This window comes from Oncorhynchus masou, chromosome 30 (assembly GCF_036934945.1).
Source record: "Oncorhynchus masou masou isolate Uvic2021 chromosome 30, UVic_Omas_1.1, whole genome shotgun sequence".
NCBI lineage: Eukaryota > Metazoa > Chordata > Actinopteri > Salmoniformes > Salmonidae > Oncorhynchus > Oncorhynchus masou.
Window position 1 is genome coordinate 54,992,978 of NC_088241.1, and position 24,379 is coordinate 55,017,356.

Below are 24,379 nucleotides of genomic sequence, written 5' to 3' on the forward strand. Positions count from 1 at the left end.
AAGATATAAAACTGTATTTTTTGTGAAGAATCAACAACAAGTGGGACACAATCATGAAGTGGAACGACATTTATTGGATATTTCAAACTTTTTTAACAAATCAAAAACTGAAAAATTGGGTGTGCAAAATTATTAAAAATATGTGATGTATGTTTCATTGTGGTACTACCTGTAAATACATCACTGTAAAAGGACTAGTAAAGAGAATACTACAGACACAGTGGAATCATTGAACAAAATCTGAAATTTATTGATGAAATACAATAAAATCACTCATAGGTTTCTTTGAATCAAAGCAAAAATAATTAGCTACAAAAAAAGAAAAAAACTACAGTAAAACATCAACTGCAGTGTTCCTCACCTGGCTTACTGTAAAACATCACTGCAGTGTTCCTCACCTGGCTTACTGTAAAACATCACTGCAGTGTTCCTCACCTGGCTTACTATAAAAAGCTAAACAAAGGGTTGATTACTGTACTTATATATTTCCATCAACCCTGTCTTGTGGATTTGGCCGTAGGTTTTCATTCACATCACAATGGATGTTTTCATTAGCCAAACATCTTGGGAAGAATCTTCGGGCAAATCCAGGCCTGGCACTGGTCTGCCGTGATGTCATTGCATGCATCATCCATGGCCTGGAGAAGGGTGGCTTGTTCATGAGAGTGCCTATCATATACAGTGGGGAGAACAAGTATTTGATACACAGCCGATTTTGCAGGTTTTCCTACTTACAAAGCATGTAGAGGTCTGTCATTTTTATCGTAGGTACACTTCAACTGTGAGAGACGGAATCTAAAACAAAAATCCAGCATTCTCGTATTCCTCTTGTCCAGATGGGTTAGGGCAGTGTGCAGTGTGGTTGCGATTGCATCGTCTGTGGACCTATTGGGGCAGTAAGCAAATTGGAGTGGGTCTAGGGTGTCAGGTAGAGTGGAGGTGATATGGTCCTTGACTAGTCTCTCAAAGCACTTCATGATGACGGACGTGAGTGCTACCGGGGGGTAGTCGTTTAGCTCAGTTACCTTAGCTTTCTTGGGAACAGGAACAATGGTGGCACTCTTGAAGAATGTGGGGACAGCAGACTGGGATAAGGATTGGTTGAATATGTCCGTAAACACACCAGCCAGCTGGTCTTCGCATGCTCTGAGGACGCGGCTGGGGATGCCATCTGGGCCTGCAGCCTTGCGAGGGTTAACACGTTTAAATGTTTTACTCACGTTGGCTGCAGTGAACGAGAGTCAGCAGGTTTTGGTAGCACTGTATTGTCCTCAGAGCGGGCAAAGAAGTTGTTTAGTCTGTCTGGAAGCAAGACATCCTGATCCGCGACTGGGCTGGTTTTCTTTTTGTAATCCGTGATTGACTGTAGACCCTGCCACATACCTCTTGTGCCTGAGCCGTTGAATTGCGACTCTACTTTGTCTCTATACTGACTCTTAGCTTGTTTGATTGCCTTGCGGAGGGAAAAGCTACACTGTTTGTATTTGGTCATGTTACCGGTCACCTTGCCCTTATTAAAAGCAGTGGTTTGCGCTATCAGTTTCGCGCGAATGCTGCCATCAATCCACGGTTTCTGGTTTGGGAATGTTGTTAGAGCCGATTTGGACATATTTGCATAAAAGACTGAACATACCGAGCTCCATGTACATTTGTGTATATATAGTAAATATTAATGTACATGATGAAATATTAGGAACGTACCGTTATGATTTATATTTACCTGATTGAGATATATTCTTTTTTTATTGTAATTCAGTTTTTGTCCCTTCCACCTTGCCCATTCATTGTATTGTGGTACAGTGGGGCAAAAAAGTATTTAGTCAGACACCAATTGTGCAAGTTCTCCCACTTAAAAAGATGAAAGAGGCCTGTAATTTTCATAATAGGTACACTTCAACTATAACAGACAAAATGAGGGAAAAAAATCCAGAAAATCACATTGTAGGATTTTTTTGGAATTTATTTGCAAATTACGGTGGAAAATAAGTATTTGGTCACCTACAAACAACCAAATTTCTGTCTCTCACAGACCTGTAACTTCTTCTTTAAGAGGCTCCTCTGTCCTCCACTCGTTACCTGTATTAATGGCACCTGTTTGAACTTGTTATCAGTATAAAAGAAACCTGTCCACAACCTCAAACAGTCACACTTCAAACTCCACTATGGCCAAGACCAAAGAGCTGTCAAAGGACACCAGAAACAAAATTGTAGACCTGCACCAGGCTGGGAAGACTGAATCTGCAATAGGTAATCAGCTTGGTTTGAAGAAATCAACTGTGGGAGCAATTATTAGGAAATGGAAGACATACAAGACCACTGATAATCTCCCTCGAATAGGGGCTCCACGCAAGATCTCACCCCGTGGGGTCAAAATGATCACAAGAACAGTGAGCAAAAATCCCAGAACCACACGGGGGGACCTAGTGAATGACTTGCAGATAGCTGGGACCAAAGTAACAAAGCCTACCATCAGTAACACACTACGCCGCCAAGGACTCAAATCCTGCTTAAGCCAGTACATGTCCAGGCCCGTCTGAAGTTTGCTAAAGAGCATTTGGATGATCCAGAAGAAGATTGGGAGAATGTCATATGGTCAGATGAAACCAAAATATAAATTTTTGGTAAAAACTCAACTCGTCGTGTTTGGAGGACAAAGAATGCTGAGTTGCATCCAAAGAACACCATACCTACTGTGAAGCATGGGGGTAGAAACATCATGCTTTGGGGCTGTTTTTCTGCAAAGGCACCAGGACGACTGATCCGTGTGAAGGAAAGAATGAATGGGGACATGTATCATGAGATTTTGAGTGAAAACCTCCTTCCATCAACAAGGGCATTGAAGACGAAAGGTGGCTGGGTCTTTCAGCATGACAATGATCCCAAACACACCGCCCGGGCAACGAAGGAGTGGCTTCGTAAGAAGCATTTCAAGGTCCCTCCTTTGGAGGGAGTTGAAAGTTCGTGTTGCCCAGCAACAGCCCCAAAACATCACTGCTCTAGAGGAGATCTGCATGGAGGAAGGTGCCAAAATACCAGCAACAGTGTGTGAAAACCTTGTGAAGACTTACAGAAAACATTTGACCTCTGTCATTGCCAACAAAGGGTATATAACAAAGTATTGAGATACACTTTTGTTATTGACCAAATACTTATTTTCCACCATAATTTGCAAATAAATTCCTAAAAAATCCTACAATGTGATTTTCTGGATTTTTTTCTTCTCATTTTGTCTGTCATAGTTGAAGTGTACCTATGATGAAAATACAGTCCTTTTCTTTTTAAGTGGGAGAACTTGCACAATTGGTGGCTGACTAAATACTATTTTGCACCACTGTAAGTGTGTTAGGATAAAGGCAGGAAGTCCTTGCTAGATGCTGGAGCGGTATAATTTTTTGACCATACAGACATACATACAGACAGGTCATATTATGTATTTTCCATATCAAGTAAGTTGCTTTAAGTTGATTGGAGAATCATTTCTTTGTTAGATATAAGAAGAATAAATATCCCTGGATGTCATTGAATGTTTGGCCGTTTGGAAACCCTGAGTGTGGACTGTATGTGTACCAAACAACCCCGCTTCAGGCCTGGGCAGTGGCTATGGTAAAGAGGAAAGGAAGCCATTACAAATGTTTTAATAGTTGCTGTGGGTACAACATCGCCGATGCACTTGCTAATAAACTCGCTCACCGAATCAGCGTATTCGTCAATGTTGTTGTTTGACGCAATGCAGAACATATCCCAGTCCACATGATCAAAGTAATCTTGAAGCGTGGAATCAGATTGGTCGGACCAGCGTTGAAAAGACCTGAGCGTGGGAGCTTCCTGTTTTAGTTTCTGTCTATAGGCTGGGAGCAACAAAATGGAGTCGTGGTCAGCTTTTCCGAAAGGAGGGTGGGGGAGGGCCTTATATGCGTCGCGGAAGTTAGAATAACAATGATCCAGGGTTTTACCAGCCCTGGTTGCACAATCGATATACTGATAGAATTTAGGGAGTCTTGTTTTCAGATTGGCCTTGTTAAAATCCCCAGCTACAATGAAAGCAGCCTCAGGATATGTGGTTTCCAGTTTACATAGAGTCAAATGAAGTTCGTTCAGGGCCATTGATGTGTCTGCTTGGGGGGGAATATATGCGGCTGTGATTATAATCGAAGAGAATTCTCTTGGTAGATAATGCTGTCAACAGTTGATTGTGAGGAATTATATGTCAGGCGAACAGAAGGACTTGAGTTCCTGTATATTGTTATGATCACACCACGTCTCGTTAATCATAAGGCATACTCCCCAGCCCTTCTTCTTACCAGAAAGATGCTTGTTTCTGTCAACGCGATGCATGAAGAAACCAGCTGGCTGTACCTACTCCAATAGCGTGTCTCGAGTGAGCCATGTTTCCGTGAAGCAAAGAACGTTACAGTCTCTTATGTCTCTCTGGAATGTTACCCTTGCTCGGATTTCATCAACCTTGTCAAGAGACTGGACGTTGGCGAGTAGTATGCTAGGGAGTGGTGCGCGATGTGCCCGTCTCCGGAGCCTTACCAGAAGACCGCTTCGTCTGCCTCTTTTACAGCGTCATTGTTTTGGTTCGCCGGCTGGGATCCGATCCATTGCCCTGCGTGTTAGGCAAAACAGAGGATCCGCTTTGGGAAAGTCGTATTCATGGTCGTAATGATGGTGAGTTGCCGTTGCTCTTATTTCCAATAGTTCCTCCCGACTGTATATAATAAAACCTAAGATTACCTGGGGTACCAATCATTGGTTGTGAGTTTTGTGTCTAGAGTTGTGTCTAGAGTTTTGTAAAATGACATCAAGGTTCCGAAATTAGTGTCCAGAGTGATTGTAAAAAAACTGTAAATGGTGCATGTATGTATCATTTTGTTGCAAAAATGCCATTTTGAAAAAGGATTGTTAAGTTTTGATTGCAGTTTCATTTTGACATAGAAATAAAATGTTTATCTCCAAGTGTTGTGTCTTATTTGGCTTGTGTGTAGAGTTTTGACACAATGAGCCAAATTCCGCAACAAGTGTGTAAGCAATTGCAAAAAACTGTAATAGAATATATTAGGATAAATATATCTAGATAGAAAGTGATTGATAATGTGATGATGCAGGTCCAGGGGTCGGACTGACTCATACGGTTTGGCTCATGAGAAACACCCACATTTTTTTCATTACGTTTCACATTTTCTGAGGTCAACGCTGAAGTGATCCGAAGTGACCCGAAGTGACCCGAAGTGATCTGAAGTGATCTGATGTGATCTGCCGTGTTCTGAAGTGATCCAACGTGACCTGAAGTGTTCTGAAGTGTTCTGATGTGATCTGCCGTGTTCTGATGTGATCTGCCGTGTTCTGAAGTGATCCAAAGTGATCCGAAGTGTTCTGAAGTGTTCTGAAGTGATCTGAAGTGATCTGAAGTGTTCTGAAGTGATCTGATGTGATCTGAAGTGATCTGATGTGATCTGCCGTGTTCTGAAGTGATCCAAAGTGATCCGAAGTGTTCTGAAGTGTTCTGAAGTGATCTGAAGTGTTCTGAAGTGATCTGATGTGATCTGAAGTGATCTGATGTGATCTGCCGTGTTCTGAAGTGATCCAAAGTGATCCGAAGTGTTCTGAAGTGTTCTGAAGTGATCTGAAGTGATCTGAAGTGATCTGATGTGATCTGAAGTGATCTGATGTGATCTGCCGTGTTCTGAAGTGATCCAAAGTGATCTGAAGTGTTCTGAAGTCATTGCAGGCAATCTCAACGCTCAACGCTGTCACTCATGTGGTACCCTTCCTGCAGGCTCATCCTGTCATGACCCTCCAGCATGACAATGCCACCAGCCATTATGCATTCTTGGCATACAACACAAAGTTTATGAATTTTATCAAAGCTTTCCTGGCCTTATTGCTGAATAGCCAAATTGAGTAATTGTGAAACAATTTCAATATAGAAGCGCTTCATTTGCTGTTCCATTGTGGAACTTGATATCACGCTCATTGGAATTTCATTTTCTTCTTTCTCTTTCTGTTAACTTCAAATTTTTCTAACTTAATTGACCTCTCCCTTTTACAAATTCTCTCTCTCTCTCTCCCCATCTGTCTCTTTCTATCTCTCTCTGTCTCTTTCTCAAACACAAACTTTCTCTCTCAGAGTGAGAGATCTTGTCACAGATCACAGATATAACCTGACTGATCCATTTCCAGGGTTAGGGTTAGTTAGCGTAACCAGTCTGTTTGTGGTGACTGATGCATTTCCAGGGAAACGGTTAGGGTTAGTTAGTATAACCCGTGTGTGTGATCCATCTCCAGGTACACAGCGGTGGTGATGCCTGTCCTCTACAACACCACACACAGCTCCAGGAAGCGGGTTTCGGTCATGATCGCGACAGTGTGGATCCTGGCCTTTGCTGTATCCTGCCCCCTGCTGTTCGGATTTAACACATCAGGTGAGACACGTGAGTACAGGTGAGACACACCCACACCCTCTCGCGCCAACACAGTTTGAAATTAACCACTACCAGTGAGCCCCTATACCCTTGGAAAACTGCATTCCTAGCCAGTGAGTAAGTTCTTGATTGTAGTGAATGATCTCTATTACTCAGTGTGTGTTGTTTCTCTCCATATGTCAATTAAGTCCAGGCTTTTTCAGAAATTCACCAATTTGTTCACACCAATGTTAGGTCTATGGGGTAATCTATCAGTATCATTATAATAAACCATATTAAAATCCCCACCAACTATAATCTGACTGGATGGATATTTTCTCAGAGTGATTTGTGATAAGTGATTTGGAGGACTAGAACAGGATCCATACACATTACACAACACAAATCTATCCATGTGGTTGATGACCGCTACTAGCCAATGTCCATTGATGTCCATGTGAGTAAAGAAAAATGTCCCTTTGAAATTGTGTGCTAAAATGGCAACCCCAGCTGCATGATTAGTCCTGTGGACAAGAAAATGTCACTGCCCCGCTGATTTTTATTAATCTAAATTTCGTATTCATATTTTTTTTAGGTATAATTTAAACAAAATGATTGAACTGTATTGTTGGTTAAGGGCTTGTAAGTAAGCATTTCACTGTAAGACACCTGTTGTATTCAGCGCATGTGACACATTTTATTTGATTGCATTTTTCCCAAAATTAACGTCCTCTTTGCATGAATGTGTTTCTTGAACGAATATAAGATCTGCGTTGCAGTCCTTAAAAAAAAGCTTTCCTCTTCAACCGGTTTCGTATCCCCCTGGCATTGATTGACATAAATTTCATGTCCATATACACAAAATAGAAAGGAAAATCCTATACTATCTCAACTATCCCCTCTATAAAAAGTTGCTTCATATACAGTACCATTCAAAAGTTTGGACACACCTACTCATTCAAGAGTTTTTCTTTATTTTTACTACTTTCTACATTGTAGATTAATAGTGAAGACATCAAAACGATTAAATAACACATATGTAATCATGTAGTAACCAAAAAAGTGTTAAACAAATCAAAATATATTTTATATTTGAGATTCTTCAAAGTAGCCACTCTTTGCCTTGATGACAGCTTTGCACACTATTGGCATTCTCTCAATCATTTTCATAAGGTAGTCACCTGGAATGCATTTCATTTAACAGGTGTGCCTTTTTAAAAGTTCATTTGTGGAATTTCCTTCCTTCTTAATGCGTTTGAGCCAATCAGTTGTGTTGTGATAAGGTAGGGGTGGTATACAGAAGATAGCCCTATTTGGTAAAAGATCAAGTCCATATTATGGCAAAAACAGCTAAAATAAGCAAAGAGAAACGACAATACATCATTAGAGAGACAAGAAGGTCAGTCAATTCGGAAGGTGTCAAGAACTTTGAAAGTTTCTTCAAGTGCAGTAGCAAAAACCATCAGGCGCCATGATGAAACTGTCTCTCATGAGGATCGTCACAGGAAAGGAAGACCTAGAGTTACCTCTGCTGCAGAGGATAAATTCATTAGTTAACTGCACCTCAGATTGCAGCCCAAATAAATGCTTCACAGAGTTCAAGTAACAGACACATCTCAACATCAACTGTTCAGAGGAGACTGCATGAATCAGGCGTTCATGATCGAATTGCTGCAAAAGAAACACTACTAAAGGACACCAATAATAAGAAGAGACTTGCTTGTGCCAAGAAACATGAGCAATGGACTTGAGACCACTGGAAATCTGTCCTTCGTTCTGATGAGTCTAAATTTGAGATTTCTTTTGTTCCAACAGCCGTGTCTTTGTGAGACGCAGATTAGGTGAACGGATCATCTCCGCATGTGTGGTTCGCACCGTGAAGCTTGGAGGAGTAGGTATGATGGTGTGGGGATGCTTTGCTGGTGGCACTGTCAGTGATTTATTTAGAATTCAAGGCACACAACCAGCATGGCTACCACAGCATTCTGCAGCAATACACCATCCCATCTGGTTCGTGCTTATTGGGACTATCATTTGTTTTTCAACTGGACAATGACCCAACACACCTCCAGGCTGGGTAAGGGCTATTTGAACAAGATGGAGAGTGATGGAGTGCTGCATCAGATGACCTGGGCTCTACAAATCACCTGACCTCAACCCAATTGAGAGGATTTGGGATGAGTTGGACCGGAGAGTGAAGGAAAAACAGCCAACAAGTGCTCAGCATATGTGGGAACTCCTTCAAGACTGTTGGAAAAGCATTCCAGGTGAAGCTGGTTGAGAGAATGCCAATAGTGTGCAAAGTTGTCATCAAGGCAAAGGGTGGCTACTTTGAAGAATCTCAATTATAAAATATATTTTGACCTGTTTAATGGTTCTTTGAGTTTGAATTTATTTTATTTTTACAGGGACAGTGCACATTAATCAACGTTTCAGTAAAAGTGCCGGTTTTAGCCAGCCGGCTAATTTTCAACCACAGTCCCTGGGCAGGTTTTTAAAAACAATTACAATATAGACAATAGCAACATAGGACAAGTAAGACATAGCATACAGACAGAGCAACATAGGACAAGCAAGACGTAGCATACAGACAGAGCAACATAGAACAAAAAGACAGCAAGACAAAATCTACACACAAAATTCATAAAAGCACCAAAGTGTTTCCACACCTCACAAGTTACAGACATGGAAAGTGGCAACACACAGCTAGGGACCATGTTCACAAATCTGATTGACTTCAAGCATTTTGTGAAAGTGTGATATGTGGTGCAGTTATGTGTGTCTGATGGCAGTGTATTCCAGACATGGGAAGCTCTCACAGAGAAAACGGATTTACTAAAGGTGCTTTTCTTTAAGGGAACTATACAGTCACCTCTCATGGCAGACCTTGTGGATCTGCTGCCATATGTTTGGGTTTTCTGTTTAACAAAAATACTGAGTGGAGGGGGAGGAGCCAGGCCATTTAGGATCTTGAATACAAGACATCGGTGTATTGCACAAGATTTTCCCAACTCAGGAGCTCATGCTTTCTGAGGATGTAACAGTGATGATGGCTATTGGGCTTCCTATCAAGCACTTTGAGAGCCTGTTTGTAGACAGACTGAATAGGTCTTAATGTTGTACAGCAAGCTTGGGCCCAACTAGTCAAGCAGTATGTTAAGTGGGGGAGTATCATAGATTTGAAGTACAGTTTTGCTACCTCTGTAGTCAAACAATTTCGTATAAATTGGAAATTAGCTAGGTTGAATTTGGTTATTTGAATTACCTTTTTCACATGCTTTTTAAAAGAGAGCTTGGAATCAAGTACGATGCCAAGGTACTTACAATCAGATACCACCTGGAGCTTCTCCCCTGACACATATATATCTGGCTCAGTAGCATCTGTTGCCCTCTTTGTGAAGAACATGCAAACAGTTTTTTTCACATTGAGATGCAAACACGAGTCACTGAGCCACTTTGTAACCTGGACCATTACAGTAGTGAGTTCTTGTGCAGCTTGTTGTTTGCTCTTTCCATGCACATATATCACTGTATCATCTGCATACATTTGATCTTCAGTACAGACAGAAGGCAGATCATTAATGTACAGGCTGAACAGGAGGGGCCCCAGTATTGACCCTTGGGGCACGCCCACATCATAGCAAAGAGTGGGCGACAGCTCGTTGCTCACTCTGACACTGAGTTCTGCCTTCAAGGTATGATTTCATCCATCTCAAGGCATCAGGGGAAAAGTTGAACTTGGACAATTTTGTGATGAGAATCTCATGCTTAACAGTATCAAAGCCTTCCTTAGGTCCAGAAACACACCCCAACAACGCCCCCTTTGTCCATCTTGGACTTCACATTTTCCAGAAGAAAGCAGTTGGCCGTTTCTGTAGAGTGTTTCGCTCTGAACCCAAACTGCATGGAGTGTAATGTGAAGGGGCTTTTGTTGAGGTGGGCAATCAGTTGTTCTGCTACACACTTTTCAACAAACTTTGACACCACAGGTAGTATACTAATGGGCCTGTAGTTACTCACGTCAGCAGGGTCGCCTGATTTAAAGATGGCCGTTATCATGGCCGACTTCCATACCCTTGGAAAAACACAGAGACCAATAGATGTGTTGGTGACCTTAGTAATGGGGCCAATGAGTGACTCTTTGTAGTTTTTAAGAAAGGTAGAGTCCAGCCCAAACACATCTTTGGCTTTAGAGTTCTTTAGTGAGCTAATCACCTTGTTCACCTGACTCAGAAACCTCCCTTGGGTTGAGCATCATTTACTAGCATCATTTACTACATTATTCCATATGTGTTATTTTATAGTTTTGATGTCTTCACTATTGTTCTGTAATGTAGAAAATAGTAAAAATAAAGAAAAACCCTTGAATGAGTAGGTGTTCTAAACTTTTGATTGGTACTGTAGGTCCATTATCTTTTCTATATATTTTCTATTTGGTTTAAGTTGTTTAAGTTTACACTGAAAGCGTTTCTCCATCCCTGTAACACAGGTATAAATTATTCGGGAGACAGACGCAGGAATGGGTCATAGGGTTTGTTATTGTACCAAAATTACGGCGTGCCGTATAAAGGCACGGGAACGAATGTCACGCCCTGACCTTGGAGCTTTTTATGTCTCTATTTTGGTTTGGTCAGGGTGTGATTTGGGTGGGCATTCTTTGTTCTTTTTTCCATGTTTTTGTATTTCTTTGTTTTGGCCGGGTATGGTTCTCAATCAGGGACAGCTGTCTATCGTTGTCTCTGATTGGGAACCATACTTAGGTAGCTTTTTCCCACATATGTTTTGTGGGTAGTTGTTTTGTGTCTGCACCAGAAAGAACTGTTTTGTTTTGTTCCATTTTGTTAGTTTGTCTCAGTGTTCAGTTTAAATAAATTATCATGAACACGTACCACGCTGCGCTTTGGTCCACTCCTTCTTCATACAACGACGAGCGTTACAACGAAGACGAAACAAACACTATACAAAAACACAGGGTTGAAACCCAAACAAAAGAGCGAGGAGTACCTTGAATAAATAACACAATTGCACAATGATTAACACTCGGTACGAGATCCGTAGTCATCATCTGCCCAAAACACACAGCACAGGTACTTAAACGCACCAATGGACATTGTAACAATATCGGACGGACCGTTCCCACTGTCTTCCTCAATGGTCCATTATTATGTCACGCTGGTATGAAGAGATTCGGGAGACAGGCGCAAGAATGCGTAATCGTGTTTTTATTCAACTCAGATTACGGCACGGGGACGAAGATCAAACAAACACGTAACAAAACACAGGGTAGAAACCCAAAACAAAAGAGCGAGGAGTACCTCGAATAAATAACACACGCGCACAATGATTAACACACGGGACGAGGCCCGTAATCATCTGCGCAATCCACAATGGCACGGAAGCCAAAACAAACAGCATAGGTACTCACACGTACCAACGGACATTGTAACAGTAACGTACAGCCCAATGGACACCAAAGGACACACTCATATGAGTACTAATCAGTGGGAAGTAATGAATGTTCCGGAGGGATCCGAAACTTTGCAGCTTGGGTCCCAACCCATAGCTTGGGAACCACTGGACTAGATGTTCAGATCAGGCTCAGGGGCGTACTGTAAGTGTTTAGTAATTAGACCATGGTTGTGTTCTCCGAACGGTTGTTTTCTTCTTCCTCAGGCGACCCGACGGTGTGCTCCATCTCCAACCCTGACTTTGTGATCTACTCGTCGGTGGTGTCCTTCTACCTGCCCTTCACTGTCACCCTGTTGGTGTACGTCCGCATCTATGTCTTCCTACGGAAAAGGAGGAAGAGGATCGCCTTCCGCCAGGCCAGAAGTGGAAAGGTCCAGCCAGGCTCGGCCCTGCCCTCAGTGGTGAGAACACATCCAAATGGTCTCACAGTGAAGTACATTGAAGTGAGTGCATACCCTCATACATCTGCACATAGGTCTGTAAGGATTTCCTTACAGAAGAGATGTCAATCTCAATGGGACTCACATAGATAAATGAATGATAAAGCACTACACGCTCACGTCAACATTTCACTCATGAATAGCCAATGTCACAAGTGGCATCTGTCATGTGACACAACCACAAGGAAATGTTTACCACCATCATACAGAGATCTTGGAGAGATCTGATATAGAGAGGAGGTCATCCAGCTATTAGGCTTGTCGTGGTTGCAGGAGGAGGGATGATGATATAACCACTCCATGGAGTTGTGCTGAGGTCCGTGCTGCTCTCTCGGTGGCCAGCTCCATATGATGTGTAGAAAGGAGCGTATCTGTGATGTGAGAGCTGGGCGAACAGGCTCAGTTCTACTCATTTGTCAGTTCATGTTATACGATCATGTGGGATCTGAGGATCCGTGGGCTTGTTGGAGTTCCTTTGATCATTACATTCACGTTCAGGCAGATTTCAGGGTCATTTCCATCACACTAGAGGTGACTGTAAGGTCATGCCTTTAATGTGACGGTAGCAGGTGGAAGGATAGTTTATGTTACAGTCCGCTCTTTACCGGCTTAGAAATCACAATGTCAAATAAATGGTAATTACATGGTAATTATAAACTAATTACTGTTTTGTTTAATTGGGATTCATTAAAATAGGAGCCATTATGTTGTATTTAGTTCCAAAGGGTGCCAATTGTTACCACATAATGTCTTAGTAAATACCAAGCAACACCATCTGGAGGGGAAGTCAAATAAAGAGAATTGAATCAGTGACATTGGGACTGGTTATAAGATCAGACCCTTCATTTGAGCGGCGGGTTGCAGGATCATTTCCAGTCATTGAGCCCAGGTTTGATCATATCCATTATGGGTTGTTTGTGTTATCAAATCACGTCCTAGGAGACATCTGGGATGAGGGAACTAACGGTGCTGTTTGGGAATGTTGGAACAGGATTTAGTTCCAGCTAACTGGAGAAAAATGTGATATGGAAAAGCTTTCAATGCTGCCCTGATTTATTTTTATTTTGATATAAATGGAATGCAATTTTTTTCTCCCCATCCAATTTCAATAGAGCCAATCAGAGATTAGAGCAAGATTATCTGCAACACAGCAGGCAAAGACGTTAAGAACTTGAGGAATCTGGTTTAAGGTGTTTGAGGGCCCTGTGCTACGTGGTTTAGTTAACAGCTACTATATTGACAGATGGATGGATGGGGGAATGGGTGCTAAGATAGATTTGTTTACCTTTTGAAGGATGAGTCAGGTGTGATATTTCCTCTCTGCCAATCCTCTCTCCCTCCTTCTCTCCCTCCTCCTTCTTGCCTCCTGTGTGTTTAGGGACAGTTTGAAATTTATTGGGGTGGGGGGGGTTAGGGGTCCAAAATAGGGGAGGGTTGACTAACTTTTGTTTTTCTTTGGTGAGGGTTGTGTATTGTTTCATTGGGCAAAGAGGATGGTAGTGCATTTTTTTCCCTTGTTAACCTGTCTAGGACTGGGGTTCAACAGCCAATGAAATTGCAGGGTGCCAAATACAAATCAAAAGAAATCTCATAAATCAAATTTCTCAAACATACAAGTATTAGAGAAAACATTTCAGTCTCTCGATGTGCAAAACTGATAGAGACATACCCCAAGCGACTTACAGCTGTAATCGCAGCAAAGTATTAATTTAAGGGGTCTGAATAATTTTGCACGCCCAATTTTTCAGTTTTTGATTTGTTAAAAAGTTTGAAATATCCAATAAATGTCGTTCCACTTCATGATTGTGTCCCACTTGTTGTTGATTCTTCACAAAAAAATACAGTTTTATATCTTTATGTTTGAAGCCTGAAATGTGGCAAAAGGTCGAAAAGTTCAAGGGGGCCGAATACTTTCGCAAGGCACTGTAGCTGATCATTGTCTGGCTCTGATCGTAGTGTAGGACTAATGAAATAGGCAGGGAGATTGAACTCATCCTTGGTGGTGGGCGAACCCTCAACCTCCTGGCCCGTATCCCTTTGCGGCATCGACTATGCCACAAAAGCATGCTGTTGTGGCAAAGTCGATATCCACGACCATAAACACAGGGTCGCTAGGATTATTATTTGTGGTCGTAAACATTATTTTGAGCTATTTCTATGAGGGTAAATTTCAAACTGTCCCTTACATGTTGCAAGATGAGTCAGTCATCATGTGTATCCCTCTCTCCATCCCTCTCTCCATCTCTCTCTCACTCCATTCATCCCTTTCTCTCTCCCTTCATTCCCCTCTCCCAGGAGACATGTCTGCAGGAGGAAACCCCCAAGGAGAAGAGAGACCTGTCTCCCATCAGGATCAAAGTGGTAAGAGTAGTGTGTATATGTGTTGTGTGTATATATGTGTGTGTCTGAGTGCGTGTGTGTGTGTATATCTGAGTCCATGCGTGTATGTCTTTATGCAGCCTGCATGTAGGTGTTTGTTTATGTTGGAAAGTATGAGAGGGTAAAGTACACTTTTAGAAGTAAAGGAGCCTGGGAGAACCTTTTGGGGTTCTAAAAATTGCCACACAGGGAACCTTTCCAGTTCAAAAAGGTTCCTTGAGGAACCTCTCTGAAAAGAGGAATCCCTGTGTAAAGGTTGAAACTGGAACCTTTTTGTGATGGGAGGGGTTCCATTTTTTACCTTTTTAATAATATATTGTAGAGGTGGCAGCCTATCAGAAGGTATGGCTTTCAAATGGTTATTTTTGGCCAAATGTTAGAGTAAATCTCATTCCTGTTTATCATGTTAAGTTTGAACATATTCTCCTTGAATATTTATGCATATTACATATTCTAATATAATATTAATAATATTAACATTGCTGATTATATATAGTAATAAAGTGTTAACTATTCCAATTTTGGGATTTGAGTAGACTCTTGAAGAACTGAGGGTATGTTTACACAGGCAGCCCAATTCTGATTATTTAAATTGGCCTTTTGACCAACCAAAGGTGCAAATATGAACAATTGACTTTGGTTTAAACAATTGGTTTAAACAGAATCTAAATAACTCACCGACTTTCAATGAATCAGGTGGCATATTCAGATATTCTTGGCTGTGAGTGTCTGTTCTCTTTTTAGCACTGCGTGTGTGTGTGTGTGTGTGTGTGTGTGTGTGTGTGTGTGTGTGTGTGTGTGTGTGTGTGTGTGTGTGTGTGTGTGTGTGTGTGTGTGTGTGTGTGTGTGTGTGTGTGTGTGTGTGTGTGTGTGTGTGTGTGTGTGTGTGTGTCATTAGCCCCAGGGCTGCGAGGAAGCTGAAAATCTGAATTATGAAGCTCCTCTCCTCGCCTACTGCCTCTAAACTCCGATCCCAATCTTAAAGTTTTGAGCTTTATTTGTCACACCAGCTCGCGCATAATCAACAAATTACTTCAAAGATGGAGAAAATGACAAGCTTTAATTTCCTACTGAGAACAGGGCTGCGAGGCTCGGCTGTTAGACGTGTGTTCAGACTGACAGGTGGAAACATGAGAAACAGGAAGGAGCAGTGAACTAGGAAGGGCCGGGGTCTCTGAAAGTACGGGGTGGAGATCAGGGACACGTCCAGAATCAGGAGTAAATGTCAGGGAATCCTGTCACCTGGTGTCCCAGGTCTGAAAAAGTCCCTGATTAGAGGGGAAATATGAAAGCAAACAGTGTTGCACACCTTAATCTGCATACCCCCATCCCCTCCCTCTGGAATCAGACAAGGGGTTGTTTTTGGACCAGATCAACAGTAGGGTCATTGGTCAGCACCTTCAGATATGACTGACTGTGTGTTCCTTCCAGGAGAGTGTGGAGCCGGCAGTGCCCCCTAAAACTCACCTCATATCGGGGTGCCTGAGGCGTAAGCGTACCCGGACGGCCCCCGTGGAGAACACTCTGCTGCCCCCAGTGGACATCCAGAACTACTGCAGCATCAGCCACGCCTCCTGCGGCCGCACCGAGCACGAACAGGACCGTGCCGAAGAAGAGGAGGAGTTGGCCAAAGAGAGAGCGCGTAGACCCGTGAGGAGGAGCTGTGAGGTTAAGGAGTTGTCCAATGGACGCATTCACACGGCCCTCCGCCCCACCCCCTGCTCCCAGTCCCTGGCCGGCCAACAACAGCAACAACATGGAATCAGGAGCATGCAGAACAGGGAGAAGAAGGCTACGCAGATGCTGGCCATTGTTCTTGGTAAGAAGTAGTACTCTCTCTATTAGGACTATCATCATGTATATTATTCATTCATCTTTATGAACTCTACCACGTGATTTGATTGAGAACACATGGACCACATGGGGAAGAGTGGAAAGGAGAGGAGAGACAAAGTAGTCAAATGGGTCAATCAGAAGCTTGGGATGATAGACTGTGAATACTGTTGTAGAATACTGGGGTTATGGACATGGGGGTCAGAGGTCAGAATCACTCTCCCTCCCAGATCTATTCCCGCCATTATAACACCATTTTACTCTGCAGAATAATAGAACAATGTCTCCAGAGCCATACAATACCATTGCATTGCCTATGTAGGATATCAGTTACAATTCATTACCTTCACTGCTGGGTGCCTAGCACTAGTTTGTCTTCAGTTCTAGTGAGACTTTATTAAATCAGGATATCTGAAATGTTACAATTCATTACCTTCACTGCTGGGTGCCTAGCACTAGTTTGTCTTCAGTTCTAGTGAGACTTTATTAAATCAGAACAGACCATGGTAAAGCTGAAATGTAAATTGGATGGGTGGCACTAGTTTGTCTTCAGTTCTAGTAAGACTTTATTAACTCAGAACAGACCATGGTAAAGCTGAAATGTAAATTGCATGGATGGATCTAAATATAGATATGTAAATTGCATGGATGGATCTAAATATAGATATGTAAATTGCATGGATGGATCTAAAGATAGATATGTAAATTGCATGGATGGATCTAAAGGTAAATTGAACGGGTGGATCTAAAGATACATATCCACTTTATGAGGTGAAACACCTGCAGTAGCACCTTTCCATTCTATTTTTCTTTCACACACACGCAAGTGCACATGCACAGACACATGTATACACACCTGCACACACACACATACACACACAAACATACACACTGTAATGATTAGCGGATGTTGTTAGCCTCCATTGGTCCAGGCTGTTCATTGTGAGAGCTGGCATGTTGGCGAGTCCATGCCCTACTGAGTGAGACTGAAGCTAATCAGAGGTGTCTGCTTAATTAGACAGAAGAGTCACGTACGCACACATACCACACACACACACACACACACACACACACACACACACACACACACACACACACACACACACAGACACACACACACACACACACACACACACACACACACACACACACACACACACACACACACACACACACACACACACACACACACACACACACACACACACACACACACACACACACACACACACACACACACACACACACACACACACACACACACACAGAGAGCAGATGTCCTCAGCCTGACACACTCCCTAGCTTCTATGGCCTAGAGAGAATTGGATCGGTCAGCCATGTCACATGACTTGGACGACTTTGAACTGTGGGGGAGACACTTTCTGAATTCCAAATCGACACCTAGCCCGCGGTATCTTAATTTGATCACTCTGTTGTCGGTGAGAATTTTTCTGCGTCATCAAATGAGCCTGTGATTTACAAAAATTCACTGAAACCCTGCAGTTCTCTTTCTCAATCACTCGCTTAACACTAAAGCACCAGAAAGAATACATTTCCTACTACTAGGTCCTACTGTAGGTCCTACTACTGTGACATTCAAATGCACAGTATCTTAAATGCAGCCATACACATCAGCAACCACTGTTTTATAAAGCTTAAAGAGATTGAAGGGAATCTTAAGCACTTACAAATCCGTAAGATATTGTTGAATTGGAATTCATAACATACAGAGCCTTCAGAAAGTATTCACACCTCTTGACCTTTTCCACATTTTGTTGTCTTAAATGGCCTGCATTTAACATTTATTCAATTGAGACTTTGTGTCACTGGACTACACGCAAAATACCCCATCATGTCAAAAGTGGAATTATGTTTTTAGACATTTTTACAAATTCATTAAAAATGAAAAGCTGAAATGTCTTGAGTCAATAAGTATTCAACCCCTTTGATATGGCAAACCTAAACAATATCAGGAGTAGAAATGGGCTTAACAATAATAAATTGCTCTGTGTGCAATAATAGTGTTTACCTCATCACTGTACCCCACACGTATAATTATCTGTAAGGTCCCTCTTTCGAGCAGTGAATTTCAAACACAGACATTGAATATCCAATGAGCATGTTGAAGTCAGTGGAGGCTGCTGAGGGCAGGACGGCTCATAAGAATGACTAGAAAGGAGCAAATGAAATGGCATCAAACACATGGTTTCCATGTGTTTAATGTATTTGATACCTTTCTACCTATTCTGCTCCAGTCATTACCACGAGCCTGTCCTCCCCAATTAAGGTACCACCAACCTCCTGAAGTTGAAGTTATTAATTTGGATGGTGCATCAATACACCCAATCACTACAAAGATACAGTTGTCCTTCCTAACTCAGTTGCCAGAGAGGAAGGAAACCGCTCAAGGATTTTACCTCAAGGCCAATGGTGACTTTAAAACAGTTACAGAGTCTAATGGCTGTGATAGGAGAAAACTGAGGATGGATCAACAACATTGTATTCACTCCACAATACTAACTGAAATGACAAAGTGAAAAGAAGGAAGCCTGTAAAGAATAAAAATATTCCAAATCCTGTGTTCGTTTTGCAATAAGGCACTAAAGTAATAATGCAAAAAATGTGGCAAATGTATGTCCTTAATACAAAGTGTTATGTTTGGGCCAAATCCAATACAGCACATCACTGAGTACCACTCTTCATATTTTCAGGCATGGTTGTGGCTGCATCATGTTATAGATGTGCTTGTCATCGGCAAGGACTAGGTAGTTTTTTATGATACAAAGAAACAGAATAGAGCTAAGCGCATGCAAAATCCTAAAGGAAAACCTGGTTCAGTCTGCTTTCCAACAGACACTGGGATATGAATTCACCTGCTGCAGGGTTATTTTACTCCTTCAACAAAACCGGTCAAATTAAGATCCTACATAAAGGAACATCCTACATTAAGATCTGTACATAAAGTGTCTATGGCGGTATGGGTCTACTTGGAATTCTGTCAGTGTGTTGAAGTTGCTGTGTGTTAACTTGCTGGAGGATGTTTGTATAGGAGCATAAGTTAAACCCATTAACCCTGTAGACCAGGCTTGCTCTCTGTGGCTGCTGTAGCATGCGTTAGCTGACCGTAAGGCTAATGTATACACCACACACTGTACAGGTTCATGAGAAATGAAAGTAATTCTGACTCCCTCTCTTTTACTTTTTCACTCCCTCCTCTTTATCTCGCTTTCCGCTGTCTCGTTCGAGCTCTCGTTCTGCCCCCCCTCTCTCTCCATCCCTTTCTCTCTCTCTCCTCTTTCTCTCTCTCTCTCTCTCTCTCTCTCTCTCTCCATCCATCATGCTCTCCCTCTTCCCCATCCATATCTCCTCATCCCTCCCCCTCTTTCTCCATCCCTCTTGCTCTCTCCATCGCTCTCTCTCTATCCCTCCATCTCTCTGTCCCCCTTCCTTCCCTCTCTCTCCATCCTTCCATCTCTCCCTCCCATGTCCCTCTCCCTCTCTCCATCCCTTTCTCTCCCCCTTCCCTTCCCCCCCTCTCTCTCTCCATCCCTTTCTCTCTCTCCATCGCTCCATCTCTCCCTCCCCCTTCCCTCCCTCTCTCCATCACTCTCTCTCTCTCCATCTTCCAGGAGTGTTCCTGATCTGCTGGCTGCCGTTCTTCGTGACTCACATCCTGAACACCCACTGCAGGACGTGCCGTATTCCCCCGGAGCTCTACAGCGCCTTCACCTGGCTGGGCTATGTCAACAGCGCCCTCAACCCTGTCATCTACACCACCTTCAACATTGAGTTCAGACGCGCCTTCATCAAGATCCTCAGCTGCTGAGAACTGAGTTGGTCCAGCATGACCATGTCAGGCTAATGGCCAGGCACCTAAACTGTACTGGGCCTTGGACCCGGCATACCTGAGTATGAATAAGACGCATGAGTCATGGCCTGAGCCTGACTGCATATTATCAGGGGCAATGACTCTACTTCAATAAGATCATTTGCTGCTGAGAGGCCAAGAGGTCCACCATAACCATGTCAGGCAAGGCTTATGACTTGTACTGGACCTTAGGCCCGGCACACCTGATGTGCACACCTGAGCATGGATAATGGATACAGTACCTGAGCCGTGGATACATGAGCCATGACCCGTCCATCTTTAGGGTCAATGACTCGTCTTCATTGAAATCATCTCCAGCTGAGAGGACAGATCCATAAAGACCATGTCTGACCATGCTCTTCCACTGAACCTCTCAGCACACTATAGCACACCTGAGCAAGGACTCTCTAACGGTAACACAGGCCCTGCACACCTGAGCTGAACTACAGGTACCGTATCAGACTTGGCTGCTAGTTAGCTGGGCAAGGACCTGCTCTACCTGTGTTATACTGTACACAGCGGGCAGAGGACATGAAGGGAGAGTATGAGAGTTAAATTCAAACCATAGAAATCACTGCTACAATACTGGTGATTCAGAGGTGGGGGGAAATACTTGTATAGAGAAAAGAGCACAAATGCAACAAAGGAAATGAAGAGAAGTAGAGTTCCACACATCCATATGACACAATGTACAGCCATCAAAAGACACTGAATGCCCTTTCCCTGCTGCCTAATACAGGGGAATTCAACCGGAGGTACTACAGGGGCTCCGTGACAATAAATACAAAATAAAGTGGATGAAAAAATAAAGTGGAAGAATACAATTTTTATTTAAATGTTGTTTTGACTATCCCTAGCAACAACAGATTAAACCATTTTTTTATGACATACTTCTTCCACATTTTGTTGTGTTACAGCTTGAATTTAAAATGGATTCAATTTAGATAATTTTTTGTCAATGACCTACACACAAAACCCATAATGGCAAAGTGGAATTATGTTTTTAGAAATTTGTACACATTAATAAAAAATGAAAATCTGAAATGTCTTGAGTCAATAGGTGTTCAACCCCTTTGTTATGGCATGCCAAAATAAGTTCAGGAGTACGAATTTGCCTAACAAGGATATTTGAATGACTACCTCATCTTTGTACCCCAGCCGAGCAGAGAATTTCGAACACAGATTCAACCACAAAGACCAGGGAGGTTTTCCAATACCTCACAAAGAAGGAAACCTATTGGTAGATAGGTTAAAAAAAAGCAGACACTGAATATCCCTTTGAGCATGTTGAAGTTATTAATGACACTTTGGATGGTGTATCAATACACCCAGTCACTACACAGATACAGGCGTCCTTTCTAACTCTAGCTCAGGGATTTCACCATGAGACCAATGATGATTTTAAAACAGTTACATAGTTGAATGGCTCTGATAGGAGAAAACTGAGGATGGATCAACAACATTGTAGTTTCTCCACAATGCTAACCTAAATGACAGAGTGAAAAGAAGGAAGCCTGAACCCAATAAATATATTCCAAAACACGCATCCTGTTTGTAATAAGGCACGAAAGTAAAAAAAAAAAAAGTGGCATAGAAATTAACTTTATGTTCTGAATACAAAGCGTTACGTTTGGGGCAAATCCAACCCAACACATCACTGAGTACCACTCTCCATATTTCCTGGCATGGTGGTGGCTGCATCATGTTATGGGTATACTTGTCATCGGCAAGGACATGAGAGGTTTTTTTTAGGATAAAAAGAAATGGAATAGAGCCTAAGCACAGGCAAAATCCTGAACCTGATTCAGTCTGCTTTCCAACAAACACTGGAACACAAATTCACCTTTCAGCAGGACAATAACCGATAACACAAGGTGAAATATACACTGCTTACCAAGACAGGACAATTAAAGGCCTAATAAATTAGCAACATTATCTAAAAACATGTTTTCACTTTGTCATTATCGGGTATTATATGCAGATTGGTAAGGAAAACAATCTATTTAATACATTTTGAATTCAGGCTGTCACACAAAAAAATGTGGAATATGTAAATAGGTATGAATACGTTTTGAAAGCACTGTACCTACAGTAGAAAGAGGAGAATATCTTATTTCTAATGATGTCAACTTTATTACTCAACTCCTAATATTGAGCAAATTACACTCACTGGAGGCAATTACACTCACTGGATATCTGACAGGCTTTAAAAAAGCAGCCGTGAATAGGCTACCAGTGAGTGCCGATGGCTGCTTTGACATTCATTTGACTTTGATATTAATTTTTGCCAACTGCTCTTAGTGAAAATGTGTTTGGAGTTACCGTTGAAGCTAATAGGCTGCTAGAGTTTACACTCCCTCTTCCAATTAGAATGTGGGGAATACAAAATAATGAAAATGATCTACCAAGTGTTGGTTACTTCTCCTTGCCATTATCATTCACCTGATGATAAGAAACATTTTTTTTTGTTCAAGTATGATGGGGATCTCTGGGTCGCCGGTTTGCCTGGGAGCGGGTCCCTGGGCAGGAAAAGGTTGAAGACCCCTGGTCTAATGTGATCTTTGAATGAGGTACAAGGAATGATACGCTGTCCTGGTGTTGGTGTTTTAAGGCATTTGTTGGTCCAAATATAAATGGAAGAACTTGTCCCGATTGGTATTTTTAAATCACTGATGGATGATCCTGAGACTGATTCCCTGACCTGTCAATGTTTTTAATTTGCTGTTTTTGATTTTGTTATACTTTTGTGAATTCCATGGTTTTTACTAGATTACTTGTAGTTTTTCATGTTGTTTGTTTGTAATTTTTGTAATGACTTGGTGCTGCCTATCTTGACCAGGACACTCTTGAAAAATATATTTTAAATCTCAATGAGCCCTTCTTGGTTAAATAAAGGTTCAATAAAATTTATAAAAATTAAATCTGGTTGAAAAGGTGACATGAAGAAAGGCCCTCAGTCAGTAATACTCACACAGATCAGTCCTACTCACAATCCTCTGTTAGATGCCTGGAACAGTGTTATGACCAGGCCACAAATGCTGACGTCATGTGTCAATCAAAGCACAGAGTCTTCCTTGCCTCAGTGTATTACTATTTGAGTCTACAACTCACAGCTCAAGCACAGTTCTAGGATGCATCCCAAATCACATCCTATTTCCTACATAGTGCACTACTCCTGACCAGACGTAGTTTGAATCAGGTGCCATTTATGACGCAACCCTAAGGTTCACAGCTCTGTCTGCTACACTACTCCAACTGATGACTCAAAGCTACTGTATACATGTACTGTAGCAAGGCCTGCACAGTCCAACTCATTTCTAAGGTTCACTGAGGTGATTGGGCCTATTATATTCAGAACAGCAGTACTTATGATTACTACTGACATCATCCAGGGCTCCTGCTAGAGGTGTCACTGCAGACCCTGGTTTGATTCCAGGCTGGATCACAACCGGATGTGATTGGGAGTCTCATAAGGCGGCCCAGCGTCGTCCGGGTTAGGGTTTGGCCGGGGTAGGCCGTCATTGTAAATAATAATTTGTCCTTAACTGACTTGCCTAGTTAAATAAAGGTTAAATAAAACATGTTAAAATCCACCCACCACCATGTATTTAGAGAACTATATGGCTCTGTCTGCCTCTGCATGCGTGTCACAGTCAACAAGCTGTTTATATTTGAATCACTGTGAATTCCTTCAAGAGTCGCTTAAAGGCTCTGTCCATCTGAATCACAATGAGTCCTTTTATATCTGGATGTGAGAGATGTTTGGATTGCTGTTGGAGTCATTTAAATTGATGTCAACACTTATGGATCACAGAGGAGGTGTTTTGAAAATGGTTCTTTGTGCCACTGTTAGATTTTTTGATACGCCTCTGGTTTAGCCATGCCTGCTGGGTTGAAAATTATCTGAAGCTCTCTGTTCCTTGATAGTGGCATCCTCAGGGGGCGGGGCTTTGTAGTGCCAGTGAATCAGACACGGGTGTGAATGG

General features: G+C 42.2%; 1 protein-coding gene across 1 annotated transcript in view; it reads left to right on the forward strand.

Annotated features, from left to right (window-relative positions):
* The window catches only part of drd3 (dopamine receptor D3), a 33,983-nt gene extending 13,632 nt beyond the window's left edge, over positions 1-20,351 (forward strand). The window contains exons 3-7 of the mRNA XM_064949916.1: positions 6,289-6,425; positions 12,078-12,274; positions 14,609-14,674; positions 16,124-16,511; positions 20,155-20,351. Of these exons, the coding sequence (XP_064805988.1) occupies positions 6,289-6,425; positions 12,078-12,274; positions 14,609-14,674; positions 16,124-16,511; positions 20,155-20,351 (985 nt within the window). The remainder of the gene's footprint in view (positions 1-6,288; positions 6,426-12,077; positions 12,275-14,608; positions 14,675-16,123; positions 16,512-20,154) is intronic.
* Positions 20,352-24,379: the final 4,028 nt, after the last annotated feature.